The 24,705-nt window shown below is 41.1% G+C and overlaps 1 protein-coding gene across 2 annotated transcripts in view; it reads right to left on the bottom strand.

Annotated features, from left to right (window-relative positions):
- TEC (tec protein tyrosine kinase) overlaps positions 1-24,705 on the bottom strand; it is a 95,826-nt gene that overhangs the window by 14,357 nt on the left and 56,764 nt on the right. For both annotated transcript variants that reach the window (XM_045019878.1, XM_045019879.1), the window contains exons 3-11: positions 14,646-14,750; positions 13,446-13,527; positions 8,420-8,548; positions 6,458-6,498; positions 5,134-5,315; positions 4,161-4,226; positions 2,212-2,266; positions 1,939-2,018; positions 991-1,124 (exon numbers count right to left, since the gene is read on the bottom strand). In XM_045019878.1, the coding sequence (XP_044875813.1) occupies positions 991-1,124; positions 1,939-2,018; positions 2,212-2,266; positions 4,161-4,226; positions 5,134-5,315; positions 6,458-6,498; positions 8,420-8,548; positions 13,446-13,527; positions 14,646-14,750 (874 nt within the window). The remainder of the gene's footprint in view (positions 1-990; positions 1,125-1,938; positions 2,019-2,211; positions 2,267-4,160; positions 4,227-5,133; positions 5,316-6,457; positions 6,499-8,419; positions 8,549-13,445; positions 13,528-14,645; positions 14,751-24,705) is intronic.

Genomic DNA, 24,705 nt, shown 5'->3' with positions numbered 1-24,705 from the left:
AAGTAAATAATTTTTTAAATGAACTAAAATTATGACAATAAATAAGAATCATTGTTATGTTTTGGAGGAGAGGAATTTGCACTTATCTTGCTTCCAGATTTATTATTTTAGAATTATTTATATTCAAATAATGTAACAAAACTTCCTCAGATAATTCTCAGGGGATCCCAGGTCCCCTCAAATTTGATGTAAGCATCTTGAAAATATATCCTTTGAGATGGGATCAACCACTGTCTGGACTTGAGTGAAAATCACTGTATCGTTTTAATTTCTGTGCACTGGTCAATATCCTGGAATGTGTGCTAAATGGCCAGTGGATTTTGACTGCTAGCATAACCAGCTACAGGATCACCACAGTGCCAGCAGGATTGTCTGGTGCCATATGGCTGGTGTATAGGTTCCTAAACCATCTCTTCCTGAGTACTGGCATAGAGGATGTTGCTGGGATATGTATATACCAATTCCTAGCTGCCTATTCAGCCCCTTAAATCTGTTAGTAGCCGGTGTTGGCTAAAGCCCTTAGGTTACTCTGGGGTACTAATATTGCACAGAGCAGAATCAGGATCAGGGGAATGCAAAGGTGAGCTTTACAACACATTTGGAGCCCCTTAATTGTCTTATCTGTCTGTCCCTAAACCTTAGCCAAGGATCTAGTCCACTGTGTAGTAAGTTAATGAAAGATATTGGATGGATTCAAAATTTAATGAAAAGAGACTACAGTAAAAAGAAACTATATAGTTCTGAACACTCCCTAATTATCAGGAGTTTGTTCAATGTGTAAAATTTAGAGGTTATTCATGAACTGGAAAGAAGATTTTTTTTAAAAAAACATTTTAGAGTGATGCTATAAACAGGAAATTTTGTAAAAGGCAGTGTCCCATAGTCCCTTTAAAGGGCATTTATAGTCTGAAGAGAGACTATGTTAAGATGGCATCATCTTCCTATTCAATTTGCTTCTATTTAATTGACAGAAAAATCAGATTCATTTACCTGCTGCATTATGTTTATGATACTCAATTATCTCTGGAATGGTGTTAAAAAGATGTTTTTCTGCTAGATAGTATTGCTTTGGTGACGTCATTGTTTCTTTTATATGGTAGTGTCTTATTCCTGATGAACCTTCTCTAAAAAACAAGAATTAAAATACAATGGCATTTTTAGGAATGAATCCAGAAGAGAGGTACATGTTAAATAGGAAATTAAATCACCTATAGATATAAAACTGTATCTAGCCCTGCCAGATGGATAAGAGAGAACAAAGGGCCACCTGCTTTGTTCCCCCATACAACAGCTGGAAACAATCACTGTGGTCATGGAGCTCAAAGACTGTGTAAGGTTAGCACCCACAGTGGCAGTACTGTGTACAGAGGAGGTGATGATGAGTGGGCTCACCCCTATGTATTGTTCTGTGTCACTGGTCCCTTGGTACACTGATTAAAGCACGTGTACCCACTTCAAGGGTATCACTGGCTGTGCTCTCCCTGCCCTCCCTGAAGCTCCTGGAAGCACTGCAGTGCTTTTAAGTACAATGTGTCTCAGAGACGCTTTTGGTGCAGCAGGAATTTGCACCACTCCCAAAGTGGGCCTTTGTCTTAAAGGCATTATCAAGGCTGTAAAATTTAGGCCAAAACTTCCAAGTTGGATACCTAAAGTTAACCACTTCAGCAAATGGTCCAATTTTAAGAGGTGCTGAGCACCTTCAACTTGCACTGATCCCAGTAACAGTTGTGGGTGCTCAGCATCTCTGAAAATAAGGTTACACATTTAGATGCCTAACTGTGGATTCAGGGGGCTAATTTTAGGCATCCACTTTTTAAAATATTGGGCTTATTTCTTTGTTGAACAAATAAATCTCCTTTTTGTAACCTATGAGCTCATGTGTCTATGCAAATCAAATGTAAACAACTGAAACTGTAATTAGTGGCAACAGTAACTTACCCTCCATATTTTGTATAAAGAGATACCGTATACAGGCCCGGCTGACTAGAGTCCCTCACCACAAAACCACCTTCTTTATCCTGAAATCCAAGCACAATGACAATTTTAGACTCCAAGCAATGTTATGCTGCGTTTCTTTTTACTTGTGCTCCCTGATATTTTCATGAGTCAGAGTTAACTGATCATTTCATTTTTAATAAGAGGAGCTACCTTAAGAGAATTCCATTTGTTAACAATTTTGTGCTGGATTGATACAATAATACAAATACTTACCTCATCTCTGAGAAGTTGTTCTGCCTTACTTCTGTTCAGATTTCTGCAATACCATCTGGAAAAAAAATTCTAAACTCTTAAAGATATTAGCAATTTAAAAAAACTTAGTAACTGCATAACATTGTTTTATGTAAGACAGGAAGTCAGAGTCAACATAGTTTGCAGTACTTGAGGACAAGAACTGAATCTATTGAAATACAGTGAATTTACAAGAAGGTTCAGTCATCATTACATTGTGTAGTTTATAGACAGAACCGTTCTGAAACAAACTCAGTAGGCTCTAACAAAAGCATGGAGCCCAATAAAGTTCAGGTAATATAACTTACTCTGCAACCAGAATACCAGTCAAATATGTGTATTAACAGCTGTCATTTCAGTGAAAGACCGTAAGCAACTGAACTCTTAACTAAATCTTGAACAGGCTGTTTACACACCAATCATCTAGTTACTAATTGGGCTTATTAGTAAGGTATGAGTTTGTTAGTTAGATTTTGGAGGGTGACTGATCTATTCAGAGTGCAAGTTAGAAGTGAATCAAAGTTTACCTTTGCACATCCCTGATCTTGGTGCTAGCTCAGTGCATAGCCAATCCTGTGTGCTAGGTTAGAACAGCCAAAGGGCTGTTCAAATTTATGCCAGTTACCGATGGGCCACAGCAGTCAAAAACACAGCTGGGGATTGGCATGGTATCGTATGTCCCAGCTATGCCCTCTTTCCCCTGCTACACTGGGATTTGGGAAAAAGTAGCATACAAGTCCGGCCCCTACATCGGCTCTGCAACACTAGAAAGTAATACTACAAGGCCAAATCTCTAACAGCTCTCTCTTTTGCACCAGAGTAATTCTCCCTGAGCTGGTTAGAACCAGACTACAGCATACTGATGATGAGGTGCAAAGTGGTTGCACCAGAGAATTCAGCATGATTTCTTCGTATCTCTCCTTATTAATTTCAAAGCACAGAGCAAGGCAAGACTCTCAATAAAAGTCTCAAAGATCAGGGAGTAATGTTGGAAAAGAAGTAACATCTAGTAAAGATGAGAAAATGAATCCCTAAAGAATATCTATCTTTGGCCAAAAAATAGAAATGTGAGTCATAAATAATTTGGACCAAAGTTTTGTAATTAATAATGTGGTTTTATAGATGCTTTACATATCTTTTCTTGTAGTTTAATTTTATTTAGTATGAGTTCATATGAAACTTTAGTAAGTTTTTAATAGATCAGCACAGTAGTTTATGCCTGCTCTTGTTCATAACCTGATATTTTAAAACAAAAATTTAATTTGAAGAAACAGGATTATAGAAGAGCTTCATAACTTCCATCCTCTCAAGTCTCTCATAAGTAGTTCATAATTACCCATATTGTTAGTAAAATGCTTGTTGTATTTCCAGTTGTTTATATTTGATTAGCTGATTGAATGCACTAATGTTTAAACTGCACACGGATATCTCTTTTGTTCAAATTTGGACTTACTGGTCCAGATTCTCTGGTCATCTATAGTCTCATTGTGCTGCTTATGTTCATTGCTTGGGTGCAGTGGAGAATAAAGGACACTACTTTATTCTTTTACAGTCAGATTCCTTTCAGATGACCATGCCACTTCACATTAAAGATTCAACACAGACTTATAACAGATGAAGTTCCTTTAATGTTTCCCTTGTTCTAGCAATACTTCTTTGCTCTTGCTCAAATTTGGACTCAAAAGTACATGACTAAATCTCCTCTCATTTTCATCACTGTAAATCAAGATATTCACCAACATGAAACAGTGATAGTGAAAGAAGAATCAGAAAAAAAATGTATTTCAAATCTTTTGAAAAGTTCCACTTCTGATCTTCGTTATGTAATCTATAAATTTATACAGATTTATTTTTAAAATATATTCTTGCAATTGCTAAAGCTTAAGGTTTATTTTATCCTATTTCCCACTTTTATGCTAATATTCACTTACTCATACTGATCAAGGTTGTTGGACTTCTTTCCTGTTACATAGTTGCTTGGAATATATCCTGTGCTTCTAGAAAGAATAAGAGAAACATTGCGCCATAAACTTTAATCATGATACAATCTGGGTAAGAAGATACAGAATGCATGCTTAAAACAGTTCTTCACACTGCTAATTAGTAAAGGTCACCAGCACTCTTTTACCTTATCATTGACCAGTTCTGATTCTCATTATATAGAGGGTTGTGTTTTTTTTGTCCTGACTCATCTTCCCTGAATCTAATGAAGCTACACTGTATGCAGAAGGGTCAAAGTTAAAATACTGAGCCAATCGACTCTTCCTGTATAAAAAGCTGCAGGAGGGGACAAAATGAGAAACCCTATGCTTCCAGGCCAGCTTTGTGTTTGGTGGTCCTAACTCCATCCCTGGGGATATACTCTAACTGAGATTGTCAGGAGAACTGAGATGCCTGCTGTTCCCCAAAATATATCACCACAACAACCCTGCTGTCTTTCACTAACTCAAAATTACTTTGAACAATTTTCAATATTGAAGTGGTGAATTTTGGAGCATGAAGAGTATCATTAAGACAATGTGAGATATCTAAAACACCTTTAAAATAAATGGGAAATGGTACGGGGGTGTTTGTTTTGTTTGTTTTTCTGTAAAAATTAAAATTGAGTTCATTTTAGTTTAAAAACTCTGAAGTATCACAGGAAATTTACTCATAAAAGCCCCCAGCTCTACAAACTGGTTTGTGCAGAGCTCCGCTGGGTTTAATGGGATTCCATGTGGGCATAAAGGTCCATGAACATGGATCAGACAGTAGGATTGTGACTCAAAATCAGCTAAACACATCTAGCTTTTAGGTACATTATTCTTGTTATTTAATTGGCATAATCAATATAAATTACTGCAATAAGGGAATAGTCTTACTCAATAGTGCAGTGGGTGCATAAAGGATGGAAATGTGTCTCACCCATATTTATCTCTTGCTTTCCACCAATGAATGTCATTTTTTTCAATTATTGTATATTCTTCACCTCTCTCAAGTCTCAAATCATGAGACTCTGTGGGTTGAAAATCATACATTGCTACTACTATTTCCTCATCTTCATCTTCATCTTCCTCAGCTGGCGGAACAGGTGGTGGAGGCCTTCGCTGAAAATGAGATAAAATTACTAGTATTCCATTCAGGCAAAGCAAAACACTCATTAAGACATTGAAGACGAAGGCCGGGTTAATTCTGAACTTGTTCAATAACTAGTTAGCTGAGCTTGCAAGGTCCTGCACTCAACTTGAAGGCATTTGGGTGTAACATCATAACTTTTGAATGCCAGAGCTGATCAATTCCAAAATGTGAGGGAAATGCTGTAGGTGTCAATGAGCAGAGCCCTGCTGATTTGGGGGAAAATTGGAAGGGGGAAAATGGGAAACATAGCCCCTGCCATCTGTTCAGTACAGCCAAAGCTTCAAGCACCGCTGCAACTCTCTAGAGAGCAAAAAACTGGTTGATGTCACCCATTAAACATCTCTCAGCATAACAATACCCCATCTCAGTTCTGCTTATCCTCCCATTAGAGTTTAACCTGTTGCCACAGGTTCCCCAATGACTTATCTTCCACACAGAAAGAAGAGGAAAAAATAATGGTGGGGAAAGAAGGATTAGGGGAGATCCTGGCATTGGGTGAGGGGGAAATGGGGAGCACCCAACCGCTATCATGATGGGAATGCAGGGGCATGAGGAAAGAGGGAGCATACAGAGATCCTGGCATGAGAGGAAAGAAAGATGGGGGCAAGGGTAGAAGGGGGAAATAGGGGACCCAGGTATAAGGAGAGGGGGAATGGGGGGATACTGAGCCCTTGGCAGGGGAAGATTGAAGGACTCTGGCAGGGAGAGAAAGGGTTCTCTTTACACATATGATATTGAACAATTTACGCAAATTTGTTAAGCATTTTACATACTGGCTTATTTTTTTTTAAATCATTGATTAACTATAAAAGGGCCCAATCTTATAAACATTTATCACCAACCATAATGCCTACTATGGTGAGTACTCTAATTCAAGTCAATAGGGCTATTCAAAGTAATAATCACTATCGGCCAATCCAAATCCCACTGTAATAAATAGAAAGTCCATTAATGTCAGTTTGAGCTGGATCAGGCTCTATGCCTGGCAGTGCTTGCAAGATTGGACCCTAATCCTTTAAAGAAACATATTATAGTGAGCCTAAATACTGTATACAAAACCCTTCTCAGTCAATTGCAGTGAACTACTCAATGTTCTGAAGATTCCACCTACCTTATTTTTATCTGGTATTGGAGAAGGTGATTTCCTTATGCCTAAAAGCAATGCAGTAAAAGTAACTTTTACATTTTTAAATATACTGTACTGATAAACAATAATATAAAAGATTTTAAAATTCAGACAAGATTTTTAATATCTTAACCAGCCGTTCAATTAGTACAAACTTTTAACTCAGAGAAAACAAAAACAGCTCTGATAATAAGCTCTGTAAAGCCATACTAAGTAAGACAAAATGTACTGGTAAATTGAATTTAATGGAAAAGTGCATACGTGGCAGACCTAAAGACTGAATTCTATATCTATCCACATAACATGTAAAGTCCATCTCAGTAAAAAAATCATTAAGTTGACATTAAAATTGTGAGTATATAGCAGTAATTTGAAGATAAAAACTAAAAGGAATTTCTTTTTAAAAGCCTAAAACCCACCAAAAGGATATTCAAAATTAAATTTAAAAGAAACTTCTCAGGAGATACTCAGAGGCATGGGAAAAACTCTGTGCTTGAGCCCTTTTTTGTATATTTATGATATATAGAGAAGGCTTGAAAAGATTTGTGTCTGTTCGCTGCACCTTCACCCAAAAAGAGGCATTTTTTTCTGTTTGTTTTTTTACATTAAAAACTCAAGTCCTATTTAGCTTGGAGGACTCCACTGTACATATGTCAGGGCAGGGATTACTATCTTCCTGTCTGTATAGTGCCTAGCAGAATCAGGCTGACCATGATCCCGATTGGGGCCTTTTGGTGCGACAGTACAAATAATAAATAAAAATAATTTATGAATCAGGTCTTAAACATTTCTAAATAGGCCTCACTGTTGCCATTTAAGGCATAATAAGTCCACTGACTTCAACTGGACTTAAGCACGTGCTTAAGTGCTTTCCTTAATATGGATACTTTCCTGAATTAGGGTCTAAATTAATCCTATACATATAGATGTAGTATTTACTATAGTTAGGGCCAGTTTGCATGCCAGATTGCATCTACACTGTTGTGCATTCACAACCCATGATTTACATGTGCAAACAGCAATATGCATATGGAAATCAGAGTTCAGCTAGGCATAATTTGGGTTTGGGCACACAAAGTCTAGTGTACACATTTATGGAAATTTTGTCCTATTTCCCTACATATATTGGTCCTGATTCTCTTCTTCTATCATTTTTACACTGGTGTAATTATACTGACTCCAACTCAGTTATTCTTCATTTACACTGGTATAAAAATAAAAATAAATAAAAATATCAGGCTCATAGAATCGTAGGACTGGAAGGGACCTCAAGAAGTCATCTAGTCCAGTCCCCTGCACTCATGGCAGGATTAAGTATTATCTAGACCAACCCTGGCAGGTGTTTGTCTAACCTGCTCTTCAAAATCTGCGATGGAGATTCCAGTGCTTAACCACCCTGACAGTTAGGAAGTTTTTCTTCATGTCCAACCTAAACCCCCTTGCTGCATTTTAAGCCCATTGCTTCTTGTCATATCCTCTGAAGTTAAAAAGAACAATTTTTCTCCCTCCTCCTTGTAACAACCTTTTATGTATTTAAAAACTGGGATCACGTTTCCTTTCAGTCTTCTCTTCTCCAGACTAAACAAACCCATTTTTTTCCGTCATGGGTCACGCATCATTTTTGTTGCTCTTCTCTGGACTTTCTCCAATTAAAGTGGACTTTGTCCACATCTTTCCTGAAATGTGGCACCCAGAACTGGGCACAATACTCCAGTTGAGGCCTAATCAGCACAGAGTAGACCACAAGTCTCATGTCTTGCTTACAACACTTCTGCTAAAACATCCCAGAATGATGTTTGCTTTTTTTGCAACAATGTTACACTGTTCACTCATGATTTATTAGATTTGTTTAAGGAAGGTGCTCAGATATTATGATAATAAGGGTCATATAAGTAGATAGATAAAATCAAGCTAAAATGGTGATATAGGAGAAACATATATACTTACTGTTTTCAAAAAGATTGTATTTTTCACAGCCAGGTGCTAACTTTTCTGTTTGTCTGCAACACTGATAAATTCCTTCTGTCCAGAATTTAGGATGATACTTTACCATTATATTACTATTTTTCTTTATTTCTATAAAAAGTAAATGGTAAATAGTATGAGCTCTAATAAGAATAATTTCATATTATTAATTCATAAATACTATAACACTTAACACAAGGGCATAATCAATACTACTTCTGGTACTTATTGCAATATTGCTACTCTTGAGAGATTCGTTACAAGTTAATGTGGGTATCATACAGTCATAATGTAGGTAATAATTTCATCAAACTACAGGATGACTTCTCCACAAGAATGCTTTTGGGCACTCAGAGTATTGTTTAACAATTCACTTTAATGGAGCTAGTTGAAAGAGTCCAGCATTTTAGGGTAGCTTTATTATGAAGAGCATCAAAGTAACAGCATTGCCTATCTCAAGATTTCCTGATATGTGACACAGTGGTAATGCCATTGAGTGCATTATGTAATCAGCGAAGTATTGCTGCCTACAGTTTTTTCGAAGCTCTGAATCTGAAGGGTTCAGTTTCAGAAATGTACAGCCAGCAAACAGCCCAGAAGAAAGGCCAAACATGATGTAATGTGAGCTGCTCTCATAGGAACCTACTTTATAGACCTAAGTCTGAACATAGTTAACCTGTGCCATCAATAGCTCTGTTTACCTTTAAAAATATAGCAATACATAATATTACTAATGTAGTATTCCAACACATGTCTGCTTTGACAGGGACACAGGGCAATTGGTGCACAGCAGTGATGGCCTCTCTGAGAACATTCTGCAGAAGCTGATTTTTTCATCAGGCCTTTTACACAAACTCCTAGATAGCCATATGTTTTACTGCACCTGCAGTAATTGTGATTATAGTGCATGGAATGACATAGACCTGAAAGCACAAAAAGAGCTGAGAACCTAATTCTCTATTTTAGGTGCCTAAGACCTGGTTTTGGCACTACTGTGATGCACAAAACCACCTGCCAAACCCCTGTAGGCACCCAAACTCACTTGCTGCCTAAGTTTTTGCAGTAAAAGTTCCCTAGGCACCTATGTTTCTGCCTTTGGGCATACACACTGCTGCCTCCCACTAGGTATTCAGGCACCTTTCTCCCTGCCTGTGTCCAAGAGTGATTTACACACCAGGAGAAGATAGGCTTTTCGTTTGGCCACCCAAGTCACATATGGGGTCCAATCCAGTATATGTTTGTTTGAGAAGCCACCTGCTGGATTGGGCCCCTCAAGTGAGTTCACACAAAACAGCTGGGGGAGGGGAAGACCTCCTTCATATCTTTTAGCCCAGTGGTTAAGGTTCTCACCTGGGATATGGGAGACCCCTGGTTCAAGTCCATGCTCCACCTGAGGGGAGTGGGTGGGAAGAAAAGGATTTGCCATCTCTAAGGGGAGTGCTTTAACCATTTGGCTACAGGATATTCTGATGAGAGACTTCATTAATCTCTCCAGTTGAAGCTGTTGCGCTCTGGATAAATAATTAGAATGTCTGGAGCAGGGGGACTGGATCCTGGGTCTCACACCTGGTTGAATGCACTAACCACCAGACTGTGGAGTCATTCTCATGCTTGTGCATCCCTGTGCGCGTGGGTTTGTTTGTTTTTCCCCTCTCTCTCTTGTCATTTGGGCCAGCGAGTGAGAGAATGCACAAGCATGAGACACAGCTGGTATAGCTTAAATGCTTGGAACCTGGAGCAAAGAATCATCTTGTTTACAGCCCTCACTGTTCCTCCAACACATGCACATACTGCTGCAGTGCATAGTTTAAGGGATGAGCTACAGCTGCTAGTCCCAGCCTGGGCTGGGGAGGGATGGGAGTGGGACTACAGGGGCTGCTCCTGGAGCCAGGTCAGACCCATCTTTGGGAACCTCCCCCCTTGCAGGAAGCTCCATGGCTGCTGGATGGGAGCCCAGCTTTGAAGGCAGTGCAGAAGTGAGGGTGGTTGTCAGCCCCCGATCTGGGTGGGATGCTGTGACTCCAGCTGTCTGCCCCGATCTGGGTGGAGACGCTGCTGGGAAAACCTGGGCATATGGTAACCCATCCCCTCAGACCTGGTGAGTGACCCTCACTTTTGCACTGCTGCTGGCAGTGGCACTGACTTTAGAGCTTGGCACCCAGCTCTGATGGCAGCACCCCTGCCAGCAGCAGCACAGAAGTAAGGGTGGCAATCCCATGACCCCCCTACAATAGCTTTGCAACACACACACCCATGATCTCCTTTTGGATTGGGACCCCCCCCAGTTATAACACTGTGAAATTTCAGATGTAAACATCTGAAATCATGAAACTGATTATTTTTACAATGCTATGACCACGAAATTGACCAAAATGGACCATGAATTTGGTAAGGTCCTGCAGATAATAGACTGTAATATTACTAAGGAGGTATATTTGCAAGTCTTAGTCCAGGATTTCTCAAACGAACCAGGGTTTCTCGTGAACCAAATTTAGGTTGCCAGAATGTGTCAAAGGGTCACATGGGAACCCTGGGGTGGAGGGGGTGGAGATCCTGCCCCCGAGGATGGAAGGTCCTGGGGACATGTAGGAGAGGTGATTGAAGAACCCGCACTACACTCACCATTCAGTGGCAGTTCCTGTGAATCTGATCCCGCAAGTCTGGCTGGGTTCAGTTTCTCCTCCAGGCATTGGGACCTGGTGCACAGGGTTGCAGGTCCTCTCAGGTTTATCTTAGCTGCCCCTTGTCATGACGACGGGAGACCAGTGGGGCCAAATTTCAGTGAGTGGTGTTGGGACCCCATGTGCCAGGTTGCAGTGCCACTCACATTTGACCTGGCTGGCCCCACATTCGGGGCTGGGCCAAATCTGAGCTATGCCACAACCCTGGAGGTCACAACACCCAGAGCAGGGAGCCAAGCCCAGCCAGCCCCACAGGACATGAGTCACAGGAGCTGCCATGGTGTACTTGTTTGGTATTAAATTATGTTAATACTAGTATTATTTTAATGTGCATTGTATATTGTGGCTAAGAAATATTTAATAAATCAGATTTTTTTGCACTAAAGCCATTTACTGGGTTGTGACAGGCCATCAAGGTTTATAAATGGATCCTGAGCCCAAAAAGGTTGAGAACCACAGTTTTAGTCAGTTGACCTTAATATTATTAATAACATAAGGATAATTTAAAGAATTTTTAAAAGGCAAATGTATGAAATATTGCCATTGAGTCCAACTTTCCTGAACAGCGCAAGATTATAGCTTTCACCAAAGGCATGAAACACAAGTTTTTCCTTGAAAAATGACAATAACTGGTTACATTTGAATGTGACAGAATTTCCTATGGAAATCAGCTCTTGGAAGAAGGTTGACAAATCTGTTGAATATACAGGGCCTGATCCTTTTCTCCACACACAAGCGTAAGTTTAGTGCCCTGTTCTATTCATTCCCTCTGAAGCATCTTGCACCAGCCACTTTTGGAAGACAGGATACTGGTCCAGATGGACCACTGATCTGACCCAGTATGGCTGTGCTTATGACTCTTACTCGTGATTTACGTAACTATTAAAGTTAATGGAGTTCCACTGGTGTAAAATCAGCATAAGTGAGAGGAGAATAAGGCTCATAATATTTTATATTTATATTTTCTGTACATGATTAGTGACATTAACTACATGGATAAGATGACTTATAGCTTGTGCAACATCATAGGGTCAAATTCTGCTTTCAATTACAATGGTGCAAATCAAGAATAATTCCATTGATGTCATTGAGGTTACTTCATATTTACAGAGGCATGATTGAAGCAGAATGTTGTAGTGTATGCAGAGGTGAAAGTAAGCCAGTACACCCCGGTATGGCGTACCGGCCCAGCTTCCCCAGGCGGCAATTTAAAGGGCCTGGGCTCCCAGCAGCGACTGGAGCCCCAGGCCCTATAAATTGCCGCCAGAGCCCCTGGGTAGCAGAGGTGGACGGGACACCCAGGGCTCTGGCGGCGATTTAAAGGGCCCGGGGCCCGGTGCGGTAGTGGCAGCTGGGAGCCCCTGGCCATTAAATCACCGCTGGAGCCCCACTGACGCTACCCCAGGGCTCCGGCAGCAGGGCTCAGGTGGTGATGTAAATGGCCTGCGGCTCCGGCCACTGCTACCACCCCTTTAAATTGCTGCCAGAGCCCCGCTGCTGGAGCCAGCGGCGATTTAAAGGACCCGGGGCGGTAGTGGGGGCCAGAGCCCCAGGCCCTTTAAATTGCCACCCAAGTCCCTCTGCTGGAACCCCAGGGTAGCAGCGGCAGCCGGGACCCCCGGGGCTCCTTCAGCAATTTAAAGGGCCTGGGGCTCCACTGCGGTGGGAGCCCCTGGCCTTCTAAATCACCGCCTGAGCCCCCGGCTGCCGCTGCTACCCCAGGGCTGCAGCAGCAGGGCTCAGGCAACGATTTACATGGTTCCCAAGCCCCAGGGCTCCCAGCCACCTCTGCAGCTGGTAGCTACAGCAGTGATTTAAAGGGCCCAGGGCTCCCAGCCACCACTACCGCAGCCAGAGCCTGGGGCCCTTTAAACCTCTAAAGGCCCCCCCCACAGCTCAGGACTCTGGCGTACCGGTAAGTCCTTTAAGTTACTTTCACCCCTGAGTGTATGATATAAACAGGGCCGGCTCCAGGCACCAGCCCAGCAAGAAGCTGCTTGGGGTGGCACGTCCGGGTCTTCGGCAGCAATTCAGCGGCGGGTCCCTCAGTCCCTCTCGGAGCAAAGGACCAGCCACTGAATTGCCACCGAAGACTGAAGCGGCGGCGGTTGAGCTGCAGATCGCGACTTTTTCTTTTTTTATTTGCTGCTTGGGGTGGCAAAAACCCTGGAGCCAGCCCTGGATATAAACCAATGCAGAATCTGTCCCAATACATATATAAGCCATTAAACAAAGAGCATACAAGTTTGTGCTTCATATTTTCTAGTTCAAGCAATTGCCTTGCCTCTTAAAGGCTTCACATATTAACCTTAAGAAGTTGTCTTTACCTTCTTTAAGATTCCTCACCCACTGATCTCTGCTGTGTGCACTGGGCGCAAAAATGTAAAGTGTATTAGCATCATATACAATCTGAAAATAAATCAAATGAAATATAAATAACATTTATATGGCAATAATTTTAAACTCGATTCTTAGTAAATACCATCTAGTGTAAAACAAATATTTCTTGGCTAATAGGCTCAGCAAAACTAACAAATCTGTATTCATCATCCAAAATGAGCGAAATGCAAAAAGCATAAATGGTGAAAATTAGACTTAAAAATTCTTTCACTTTTAATAATCTAAATTGCTGTTGATAGGGCAAATAAGGAATTTAAAATTATATGTAATAGAGTGTTTCTTTAACCATTTGCTTGGCCATTTCTTTTGTTTATTCTTCACCTTGGGGTTTTCTTTAAAAAAATTAACTAGTGTCTTATTGTAATCAAATGTCCATCTGTATATGTCACTTTACAACTTCTTATGATTCCATATTGCCTTAGATAACTTCTTGCACTGTCTTCTTCATCTGCATTGACATTTTTTATCTTTCTTGTTTTCATTGGTAAAAAGTAAGCATTACTGTTAGGCAGAAGAGGCCAGATTCTCAGTTATACCAGTTAAAATCCAGAGTAATTTCACTAGGATTAAAACAACGAGGAGTCCGGTGGCACCTTAAAGACTAACAGATTTATTTGGGCATAAGCTGAAGAAGTGGGTTTTTTACATACGAAAGCTTATGCTGAAATAAATCTGTTAGTCTTTAAAGTGCCACCAGACTCCTTGTTGTTTTTGTGGATACTGACTAACATGGCTACCCCTTTGATACTTCACTAGAATTTACACTGTTGCAAATGAGAGAGAATCTGACCCAAAATAATTTGTTTAAACTTTTCCTTTTCCCTTCTGAGCCCTTTTCTTCCATTGTGAAATTAAATGAAGTAAACAAACTTTTTGAATTATTCCAAAACATATGTTGAATTTAAAAACCTAAATGGACCTGATTCTCCCATACACTAGAGTCAATTGGGTTAGTTACACTGAAATTATTTAAAACGGGTGTAAGTGAGAGAGAAATCAGGCCCAGTATCTGAAGAAACTTCATTAAAATCATCAGAAGCAAACTACAAGATAAATAAAAAATACAAAATAACTGAGCTATGTTGAAAAACAGAGTATTACATTTTAAATAAACCAAATGAACTTACCTGAAATGGATATTTATTTTGACAGGGAATAATGGCACCATCGTTCTTCACAATTTCAACACACTTGATTTTTGCAATATCAACAGATCCCTTTCTGTATTTTTTCTGTTTAAAAAAAAACAAGCAAAAATCCTATATGTGATCCATTGTGGAGCAAAAGAGAAATATGCTGTAGAGTTGCACCACCAGAGATTATGCGCCTGTTGCAGGAGTGACTGAGGTTCTGTGGCTTGTGATGCATAGAAGGTCAGACTAGATGACCATGGTGGTCCCTGGTGGCCTTAAAGTTTGAGTCTGTAATCATGTACTCTTTAGGTCACATGACTTTTTTCATAGCCAGCTGTGTTGAAGAATATTAAGGTTCTTTGCTTTAAATAATTTGATTCAAACTACTATAAAGAAAGCAAAGATGCACAGAGCAATTACAGTCCAGGTAGTGTCCATCTGAATATTTTTACAATCAGTGAACAGAACAGATGCAAAACTCTGTAGGTTAAACACCTGTAGTTTTATGATACTGTAATCTAAGGGCTTGTCTACATGAACATATCATTCACAGCAAATTGAAATGTAAATCTACCCCGCTTTGAAATGTGAATAGATTGAAGTACACTAGGGAACTTTTAGTATGTGGCAGTAGGGTTCACAGGGATACTTTGTGTGTGGTGGGCTAGTGCAGAATAGATTTACATCCCAGTTTGCAATGAACTAAGTGTTGGTGTAGACAAGCTCACAGTGAAACAAAACTTCAAAGTTTTACTTTATTCTATAGCATTCTGTAAGACATTTGTTCAATAAACTCAAAGACACTACTTTCCAAGAGTTCAACTCTCCAAAACAAGAATATATATTTATGCTTTTTTGGAAGTTGTCTCCTTACAGCAGAACTATATACCAGGAGGGTCACTCTAGAAGAAAAGAGTCTCTGGGCTTAATTCTGCTACTACAGTAAATTGTGAGTAGTTAACAGAATTACACAAGTGTAAAACTGGTGTAAAAGTAAGAGTGGCATCTAGCCTCAGTAAAAGTAGTTTAAGAAATATCTCTTATAGAGCTGAGAGTATATACATATAAACCTGCAGTATCCTCAACCCTATTATGAACTGAAGGGAAAGGATTGGCCCACATGTCATTCTGGGAGGGGCAGAGATTTAGTTCTGTGTTTAGCTCATAGAGTCCTATAGCCTATAGCAGGGGTGGGCAAACTTTTTGGCCCGAGGGCCACATCTGCGTGGGGAAATAGTGTGCAGGGCTGGGGCAGTGGCTTGGGGTGCAGGAGGGAGTGCGAGGTGTGGGAGGGGGTACAGTGTGCAGAAAGGGGCTCAGGGCAAGGGATTCGGGCAGAGGAGGAGTGTGGGATGTATGAGGAGGCTCAGGGAAGGGGGTTGGGGTGCAGGAGGGGTGTGGAATGCAGGAGGGGGCTCAGGGCAGGGGTGCAGACTGCAGGAGGGGGCTCAGGGAAGAGGGTTGGGATGCAGGAGGGGTGCGGAGTGCGGCAGGGGGCTCAGGGCAGGGGGTTGGGGTGCACAGGGGTGCGGCAGGGAACTCAGGGCAAGGGATTGGGGTACAGGAGGGGTGCATGATGTACAAGGAGGATCAGGGCAGGGAGTTGGGGTGCAGGAGGGGTGCGAGGTGCAGGCAGCGGGCTTAGGGCAGGGAGTTGGGGGGCGGGGTGCAGGAGGGGTTCGGGCTCCGGCCCGGCGCCACTTACCTAAAGTGGCTCTGGGGTGGCAGTGGCGTGCACTGGGGCCAGGACAGGCTCCCTGCATGCCTGCCCTGTCCCCGGCCCCATGCTGCTCCAGGAAGCGCTACGGCTCCTGCACTGCCCTTGCCGCGCCTCCATGTAGCTCCCCCGAAGCTCCCATTCGCTGCAGTTCCCCATTCCCAGCCAATGGGAGCTGCAGGGGATGGTGCCTGGAGGCAAGGGCAACGCACAGAGCCCTCTGCCGCCCCGCCATGGGGCCGCAGGGATGTGGTGCTGGCCGCTTCTGAGAGTGGCACGGGGCCCACAGCACCATGGGGGGCAATCCCACTGGCCGCATCCAAAGCCCTGATGGGCCGGATCCAGCCCACGGGCTGTAGTTTGCCCACCCCTGGCCTATAGGAACTAGCAGCTGAAGAGCTTTCAGCACTTCCCACTACATCTTGATGTGCGTGTGTCATTCATTGCCATGTATCTGAGCAGGCTTAGTTTATCCAGCTCACTAATTCAAATGCTTTAAACCAGGAACTATTTTAATGTGTATCTGTGCAGCACCCATCCAAGCGGCGGTACCTGATCTATTTGGAGTCTCTGGATGTTGTAGTCATCAAAATAATACATTGTTTTTGTGATGTAACTTTTTTAAAATAATTTTAAGGTTGCAAAGTGAAACATTCAAAAGTTATGAAATGCCAAACTTAAGGGTGCCTGTGCAGTCTTAATTCATCCCCTTTGTGCATATGCATTATGACAGTCTTTAATTACATATTATCACATAGGTCACATAGTATTTTCTCTACAGAACCCTTGCCTCATTCAATGAATAAGTATTATTCAAAATATTTTTATCCTCCTCATTCAGTGTGTGGCTCCAGGCATTATTTACCACACACCATTCAAACCCTGAACCAAATGGAATATTATTAATAAAAATCTGTGGAAAACTGCTTTTCCTGACTCAGAAGTCACCAGGAAATATGCCTAGGTGTGCACAAAGATGACAGCAATTATCAAAGAGATGGCAAATGACGGTGTGAACTGCCTAGCAGAAAGCATGCATCATTCCTCATTTATTCTAGCCACTGATGGCAGCAATGATGCAGGCATCAGCAAACTGCTCCCACTCATTATTCAACATTTTGATGACAGCAAAGGTAAAGTGATCACCTTGTTGCTGTACCAGTTGGGAATTAAAGCTTTTGAATTAAAATATGGAAGCCAAGAAAATCCCTTTGTTAAACAGTTTGACTTTTGGAAGTGACACTGCTTCTGTCATGATGGTCTTGCACAAGGGTATTGCAGCATTTATCTGAGAGCAACATTGTCTGTTTTTCTTGTGGGTTGCCCATGTCACCTGGTGCACATCATAGCTGAGAGAAGTGTGAAGTCCCCGCCTGCCACCACAGATGAACTGATTGATATCTACTGTTATATTGACAAGAGCACCAAGCATCACTGGGAGATCATTTTGTCAGAAGCTGTCCTATGAAGAAGTCCATAAGATATGAAGCATGGAAGCACACACTGGCTGTCACTTGGCCTTTGTCTGACTCGGCTCATCCAGCAGTAGGAACTACTGACTAGGTTCTTCTGGCTGAAGCAGCTAAGTCCAAAGGAATTCATTCATGCAGCACCAAGTGCAAATCTATGCCTGTCAATCTGCACCGTCCTCCTTTGCAGCAACATAAAACTGTCACCGGTGCCAATAAGTCATGGGCTAAGGTGACAAGCCAAGAAGACCAGACTATAAGTGACAACCTATTGAAAATTATGCAGAGCAGAGATCAGCAACATCAGCAAAAACCAGTAAGGTGTAGCCACCACTAACAGTCAGTCATCAATGTCAAAATCGTCACAACAAAACAAGGATCATCCATAAAGATCATCATGATAGCAAGCCTACTGAGAGGGTTGCTGATGCCAAACATGACAAATTAACTAAACTGACATTGGACGCCATCACTGTGCTGAAACAAAGTGCAGAACTTGGCATTTTTTTGTGATAATATAAGACACACTGATTTTTTCACAAACTTTATTGCCTATTTTTCAACTATAGGATCCTGATCTTTGACAAACTAAATACATCAAATGCAAAAAAGAGGAATCTCTAATTCAGATACCAAGACAACAGCTGTTCAGTCTTCTGAAAGAACTTCTTGACAGTTTACCAAGCCATTAGTGATTGTAGAAGCAAAGTGAAGCAGAGTACAACCTCACTTCTAATCAAGTGATTTCTAATCTAATCATGTGATTTTATCAGAGACAACTCAGACTCTCAGCAGTCATCAAGTCCTGCTTCTCCTTCAGAGAACACCGTGAGGCTGATAGAGCCTTGGAGTCATTCTTCTAGTCAGTTCATTGGTACTACTGAGAGGTGGACACATACATAGCGCAGAAACTGCCGCTGCTTGATCCTATACTACAACATGCAGAAGTAGCTAACGGTGCATTCAGGATGACGGCTACATATGATGATGCTGCACAAAGAATGCAGTAGCTTCCACCTCTGCTGAAGGACCAGTTACAGCAAGACACAAAGCAGGAGCAGTTTGCTCAGTACCAGGTTGATAACATGCCATCATCTGTTCTGATGTGCATCAGTTGTGATAAAAAGCAGCATACCATATCGCAGATAATGGACACTATGATGTTCTGGCCTGGATAATGAAATAAACCCTTCCAATACCTAACAGGAACTCTGACTCAGAAAGAGTATTTTCTCTCATGCGCAAGAAACAAACTGAGTTCAGACCAAATTTTGGTGATAAAGGTTTGGAATCACTGATGATCACCAAAGTGGACATACTCGGTCAACCCTGCCACTTGAGAAATCCAGACAAGATAATCCTGTGAAAGGCCAAGCAAGCAACCTGTATGGTGCTTGCAAAGGGGTGGCCAATACCATGGTTGGACCTGGTCATGGTTATTGATGTTACTAAGTAAAAAGTTACTTCAGCTTGTATCACTTTTGTTATTACTGCAATATGCACAGAAGTGCCTCTAAAATGCACTGCAGTCTTTCAAAGCACCTACCCCAGACTCCTATCTGTATTTGGCTTCGCACCTTTGGCACTTGCCACTGGTCCAAGAAACTTCCCTAATTTTTTTCATAAACATCCCTAAAAGTCTCAGAGCAAGGCTGGCATTTCTGGATTCTCAAGTGTCCACTAATTTTGGTTGCCCAACATGAAACAACTAGGCATTAATTTTCCATAGTGCTTAACATTTTTATAACACATATATTCAAAGGACAGTGCCTACAGACTCCAGGTGCAGTTATGAGTGCTCAGCACTTCTGCAAATCTGGCCCCAAATGTCTCACATTTGGCACCCAGAAAATGAGGAACACACAATTAGTGGCCAACTGTAAACGATCTAATTTAAGTGGCTTGTCTAGCATAGAAACTATGTGGCAGAGGCAGGGACAGAATCCAGTTCTCCAGGGTGTAATTAAATTTCCTTAACCATCAAACTATCCCTTCTCTTCCTGCTGTTCCCTGCCTCATTCACTACACACCTTCCAACTTCTACAAAAAATGATGCAGGGCTTGTACCAAGTCTCAATTGTTGTACAACCCTGATTCATTCCCAGAGTATGATGCATCCTGTGCACTGACAGACACAGGGGTCCAGTAAAAAAATATTTTATCATATAATTAAATATTATGTTATGCGTATGCTCAAGGGGACCAAATTAAGGTTGCATGGGCAACCTGAGGTATGAATTTCCCAACTTTTGTGTGGTTGACTACCAACCTTAATGTACCGGTAGTTTATTACATGTAATTTCTCAATTTAAAACAAACAAACGAAAAACTGAAATTCTGTCATATGGAACTATTTTGATCCCCCTCTTGGGTCATCAGCAGGTTTGGATCTTTGTAATTAGCATCAAAGGTTTGGATCTTTAAGTTCACTGCACAGATCTCTCTCTACCACTTGAGCTAACAAAGCAACTGGTAGTAGTGGTTTGGGGGACCACTGCTATGTGGATCAGGCAGTAATAGGGATGAGACACATACTGTTACCAGAGGGTTTCACAGCTATTTGCTAACAGTAAAGGAAGGTAGAGACTCAGGACTCCTGGGTTCAATTCCAGATTCTGGAAAGGAATGTAATCTGGTAGTTACAGACACCTCTGTCCTCCGCCCCTAATACCCCCTGATTCTTGCCCCCTTCCCTTCTGCTCCTGCCCTCTTCCCCACACTCACTATCTATATACCCCCCAGACTCCTCCCCACTCTCCCCTTTTGCTCCTGTCCAACCCCACCTGCTCCTGTCCCACACTTTCTCCTGTCTCCTACTGCTCCTCCTTGCTTACGGTTACTGCCATCCCTCCCCCTCTGCTTCTTTCCATTCTCTAACTTCTGCAAGCCCCTTTCCTCATGTCCACATCCTCCCATTCTTCACCCCTCTGCATTCTAAATCAGGTTGGTTCCTCCTCACTGCTTGGGTGACAACAAGGAGGGCACTGAAAGGACAGGAGAGACAATGTCCCTGCTCTCAGTTCTGGTGCCCAGCACCACATTGATCCAGAGTACCATTGCAGGAAAAGTCCTGCTTAGCCCCTGCAGCCTTAGGTTGACCATTGAAGCATGCTAAGTTGCTCTATGGGGATGGTTTGCACATAGGAGCTGTGAGGGGCTGAAACATGCTCAGTGGACACAGAATCTTCTCAGAATTTAGCAGCAAAACCCCAAGTCTCTATTGCATATGTGCAAACTGAATTTTTTCAGGAGTCCATATCTTGGCCAAATTTGGATGTTTTTTCTTGGGAACAGCAAAAGGCACATCCCTAGCAGAGAGTCCACACCTACAGCTAAATTTCAAGTCCCTGTTCCATAGCATGGAGGGGCTACAGCATCTAAAAAAATCATTCATTTGTTAATATGAGCAAAACAACATATTTTCCCTAATTTCATTCTCAGAAATGGCTGAAACACTTTTACTAAAACTTTCACAACAAATTCAGCCTGAGGCAGACACTTGGCATGGAAAATTTCATCCTGAATGGTTAAAGTTTGGCAAAATTATAAGCAAATGAAAACACAGTCTTTTAATGGAAAGTGTAAGGTAACCTTAACTTGAGGTGTCACTGCCTGTACCACATACAATAAATGATAACTATAACAGTTATATACTCATGGAAAACCTGAAGGTCTGAGACACTCTTGTAATACCCTGTTACTTTTAGCCTGCTAGCAGTTACAAAGAAAGCAGGCAGAGAAATTGTGTCTCAGAAGTTTATGCTTCAGTGGTCAGGCATCAGGAAGAATGACAGGATGTTTAAGTCCAGATAAATCTATAAATATTCTACAACAAAGATAAACAAGTTTTTTTCTCAACATTAAAAAAACGGAATTAAGCACATTAGTAATCTCAACTTTCAGTACAGAAAGGCAGATAGTGACACTATTACATTTTTTTACTACAAAGCTGCCAGACTACAGTGTCCTTTACAGTATACTTTAGAAATACTTTGCACTTAGCAAAACCTGGGATTTTTTTTTTTAAACCAGGAAGTTGTTTTTAACAATTCTTTATTATTTATATCAGCATCCCACCGCTAGGGGTGTTTGGGTGACCTGAGTGAGAGGCTAGAAGGATATATACTGTTTTTCTTCTCTGGCCCCATGGAAATTCCTTGAAGAAGATGATACAGCCTGGGACTGCATTATCTTTTCCAGAACTCCCTCCCTTCTGTGAATTCCTTCACACCAATCTGGCACTCAATGGATGTGCAAAAGGAGTGTAAATGATATGTCAATGCAAATGCAGCAGGATAAGTATCTAACCTCAGGGGGTAAGAGAAAACTGCCTCTGCAGATAAACACCTTACCTCACTACCTGTGCCACCTATAAAAAATGGTTGTGTTTCCTGATTCACCACCTTTTACCTTTTCAGCATCTAGGTTACTCAGTTTTCACATCCACTGTGTGCCAAACCAATCCAAGTAATTTGCACTGCTTTATCACTTGACCATTATTTAATGTTTTGGAGATGATAAAAACACTGGAAAAAATTAAATGTTGGGAATTAAATCTGAATTCCCTCCTCTCTGGCTCAAAATATTCCTTCAACAAAAAGACTTATTAATTAATGGCCACCAACTTCCAAAGTGCAAGTGTGCTACTCTATTTCACCCCAGCTTCGCAGACCACTAAACCTCTTTCTGGTGAAGTAGAAGAAAGTGACTTAAATACAAATGCAGTAATTGGCTACTACACTTTATACCCTTCCCCACTTATGAAGCTCTCCTTTATGATGCTAGACTTCAGACACAGTCTCCTTAGCTCCTAGCCATGAGAACCCACTCGTGAACATTCTTTTTCATACATGACCCTCTATTACAAAAGAAATGAAACTGTTCTTTTAGTTAGTGCAACCCTCTAATTAGAACACTATTTGAATAAAATCTCTTTAGAGATTGGCACAATTAATCCTGTGTCCATTGAACTTTAATATTAGAACATAACTTTATTTAAAAAAATTAAAGCTGCATATGGTGGTTGCTAAATGTAGAGAGTGCAATCTTTCTCCAGTTATAGCCAACGGTAAAACTCTCACTGAAGTCAGAAACAGCGTGAGCAGCCCCACAGAACAAGTCCCTTATAAATCATTGTTCATCTACATCTAAATGGGAAACTTACTCTTAAAACACTGCAGAGTTAAAGACAATATTAGTCACCTTTTCCTTCCCTCCTGATAAGATAATGGACTTTCTGAAAAAGAGACCTATTGTTCCATTAATTTTTATGCAGAAGTTCCCATTAGCTTCAGGTGAGAGTTTTGATTAAAAATTAATACCGTGATAAGGCCTCAGGACATGTTCTTATCCACTTCCTGAGACTCTCACACTATAGCCCCAAGTTATAACCATGCTGGATGAAATCTTGATCCCTCTGAAATCAATGGCTTCAATGGGGCCAGAATTTAGCTCCACTATAAGTTAAATTGGGAGCATTGCCTCATGGCACCTTTGATCTTCCATTTTCTTTTGTAGTATATTATCATGCTTCCAGCCAAAATTTTTAAATCTTGACTAAACTTTGAAAGCTTTTATGAGGCTAAAGAAACTAACTGCTTTGACCACGGCATAAAACAAGAGAACAAAAATTCTAGGTCACATTGCTAATTTTCTCTCACCACAAAACTCAGCAACCTTCACCACAAAAATATCCTCCACCAGAATTCAGTCAGACCTTCTGACCTGCTTCTCTCTAGTAGAGAGAACTCAAAGCATTCATGATTTTGTTGTTTTCCTGCTTACTTTCAATTCTTGACAAAATGATTAGTTTAATTAAAAACTTAATTTTAAGATAACCAAAAAAATCCACTTTCTAACAAAATCAGAAATTCAAAGTAATATTTATATTTTTAGATTGTCAAGTCAAATCCAGCCTATCGTGGAAGTGAGTGAAAAGTCACTGCCACCAAATGCTTGTTCATAGACCTACGTATAATGAGTTTGTTGTTCTCAGTATTGGTAACCTAATCATGGACACAAATAGGTCCAATTCATCTAGCTTTAATTCTGTCATCTTCTATACACAATTTCCACTTAATATTTTATCTGTATTGTACTGTTGGGGTGAGGGAAGTAAGAACATAAGAACGGCCGTACCGGGTCAGACCAAAGGTCCATCTAGCCCAGTATCTGTCTACCGACAGTGGCCAATGCCAGGTGCCCCAGAGGGAGTGAACCTAACAGGCAATGATCAAGTGATCTCTCTCCTGCCATCCATCTCCATCCTCTGATGAACAGAGGCTAGGGACACCATTCTTACCCATCCTGGCTAATAGCCATTTATGGACTTAACCTCCATGAATTTATCCAGTTCTCTTTTAAACACTGTTATAGTCCTAGCCTTCACAACCTCCTCAGGTAAGGAGTTCCACAAGTTGACTGTGCGCTGCATGAAGAAGAACTTCCTTTTATTTGTTTTAAACCTGCTGCCTATTAATTTCATTTGGTGACCCCTAGTTCTTGTATTATTGTATAAAGTAAGCACTGCTGGTTAATGTTAGTCTGAGGAACTCAGCTGGGACAAACCATGCAGTTAAGCTAGTCACAAAGTTTGCCTCAGAGGTATGAGAGAATCATTAGGAATATTAATTCAAGACATAAAGTGGACTCAAAGTAACTATCATTAGTGTGCTAATGGTGAACTTTGTATTTTAGAGGACCCATTTGTAAATGGATAATCACAGGGACCGCTTAATATTCATTGCAGAGCTTGGTACATGTGATGAGCTGACTGAAATTTATATTAGATTGGTAATAATTAGCAGAGCACTCAGAGGTTGGGTATGGGCACTTTTTATGGCTCTGAATAAAAAGAAAATACAAATAA

This window comes from Mauremys mutica, chromosome 5, assembly GCF_020497125.1.
Source record: "Mauremys mutica isolate MM-2020 ecotype Southern chromosome 5, ASM2049712v1, whole genome shotgun sequence".
Classification (NCBI taxonomy): Eukaryota; Metazoa; Chordata; order Testudines; family Geoemydidae; genus Mauremys; species Mauremys mutica.
Note: the sequence above shows the minus strand (reverse complement) of the source record. Positions and strands in the feature narration are given on the sequence as shown.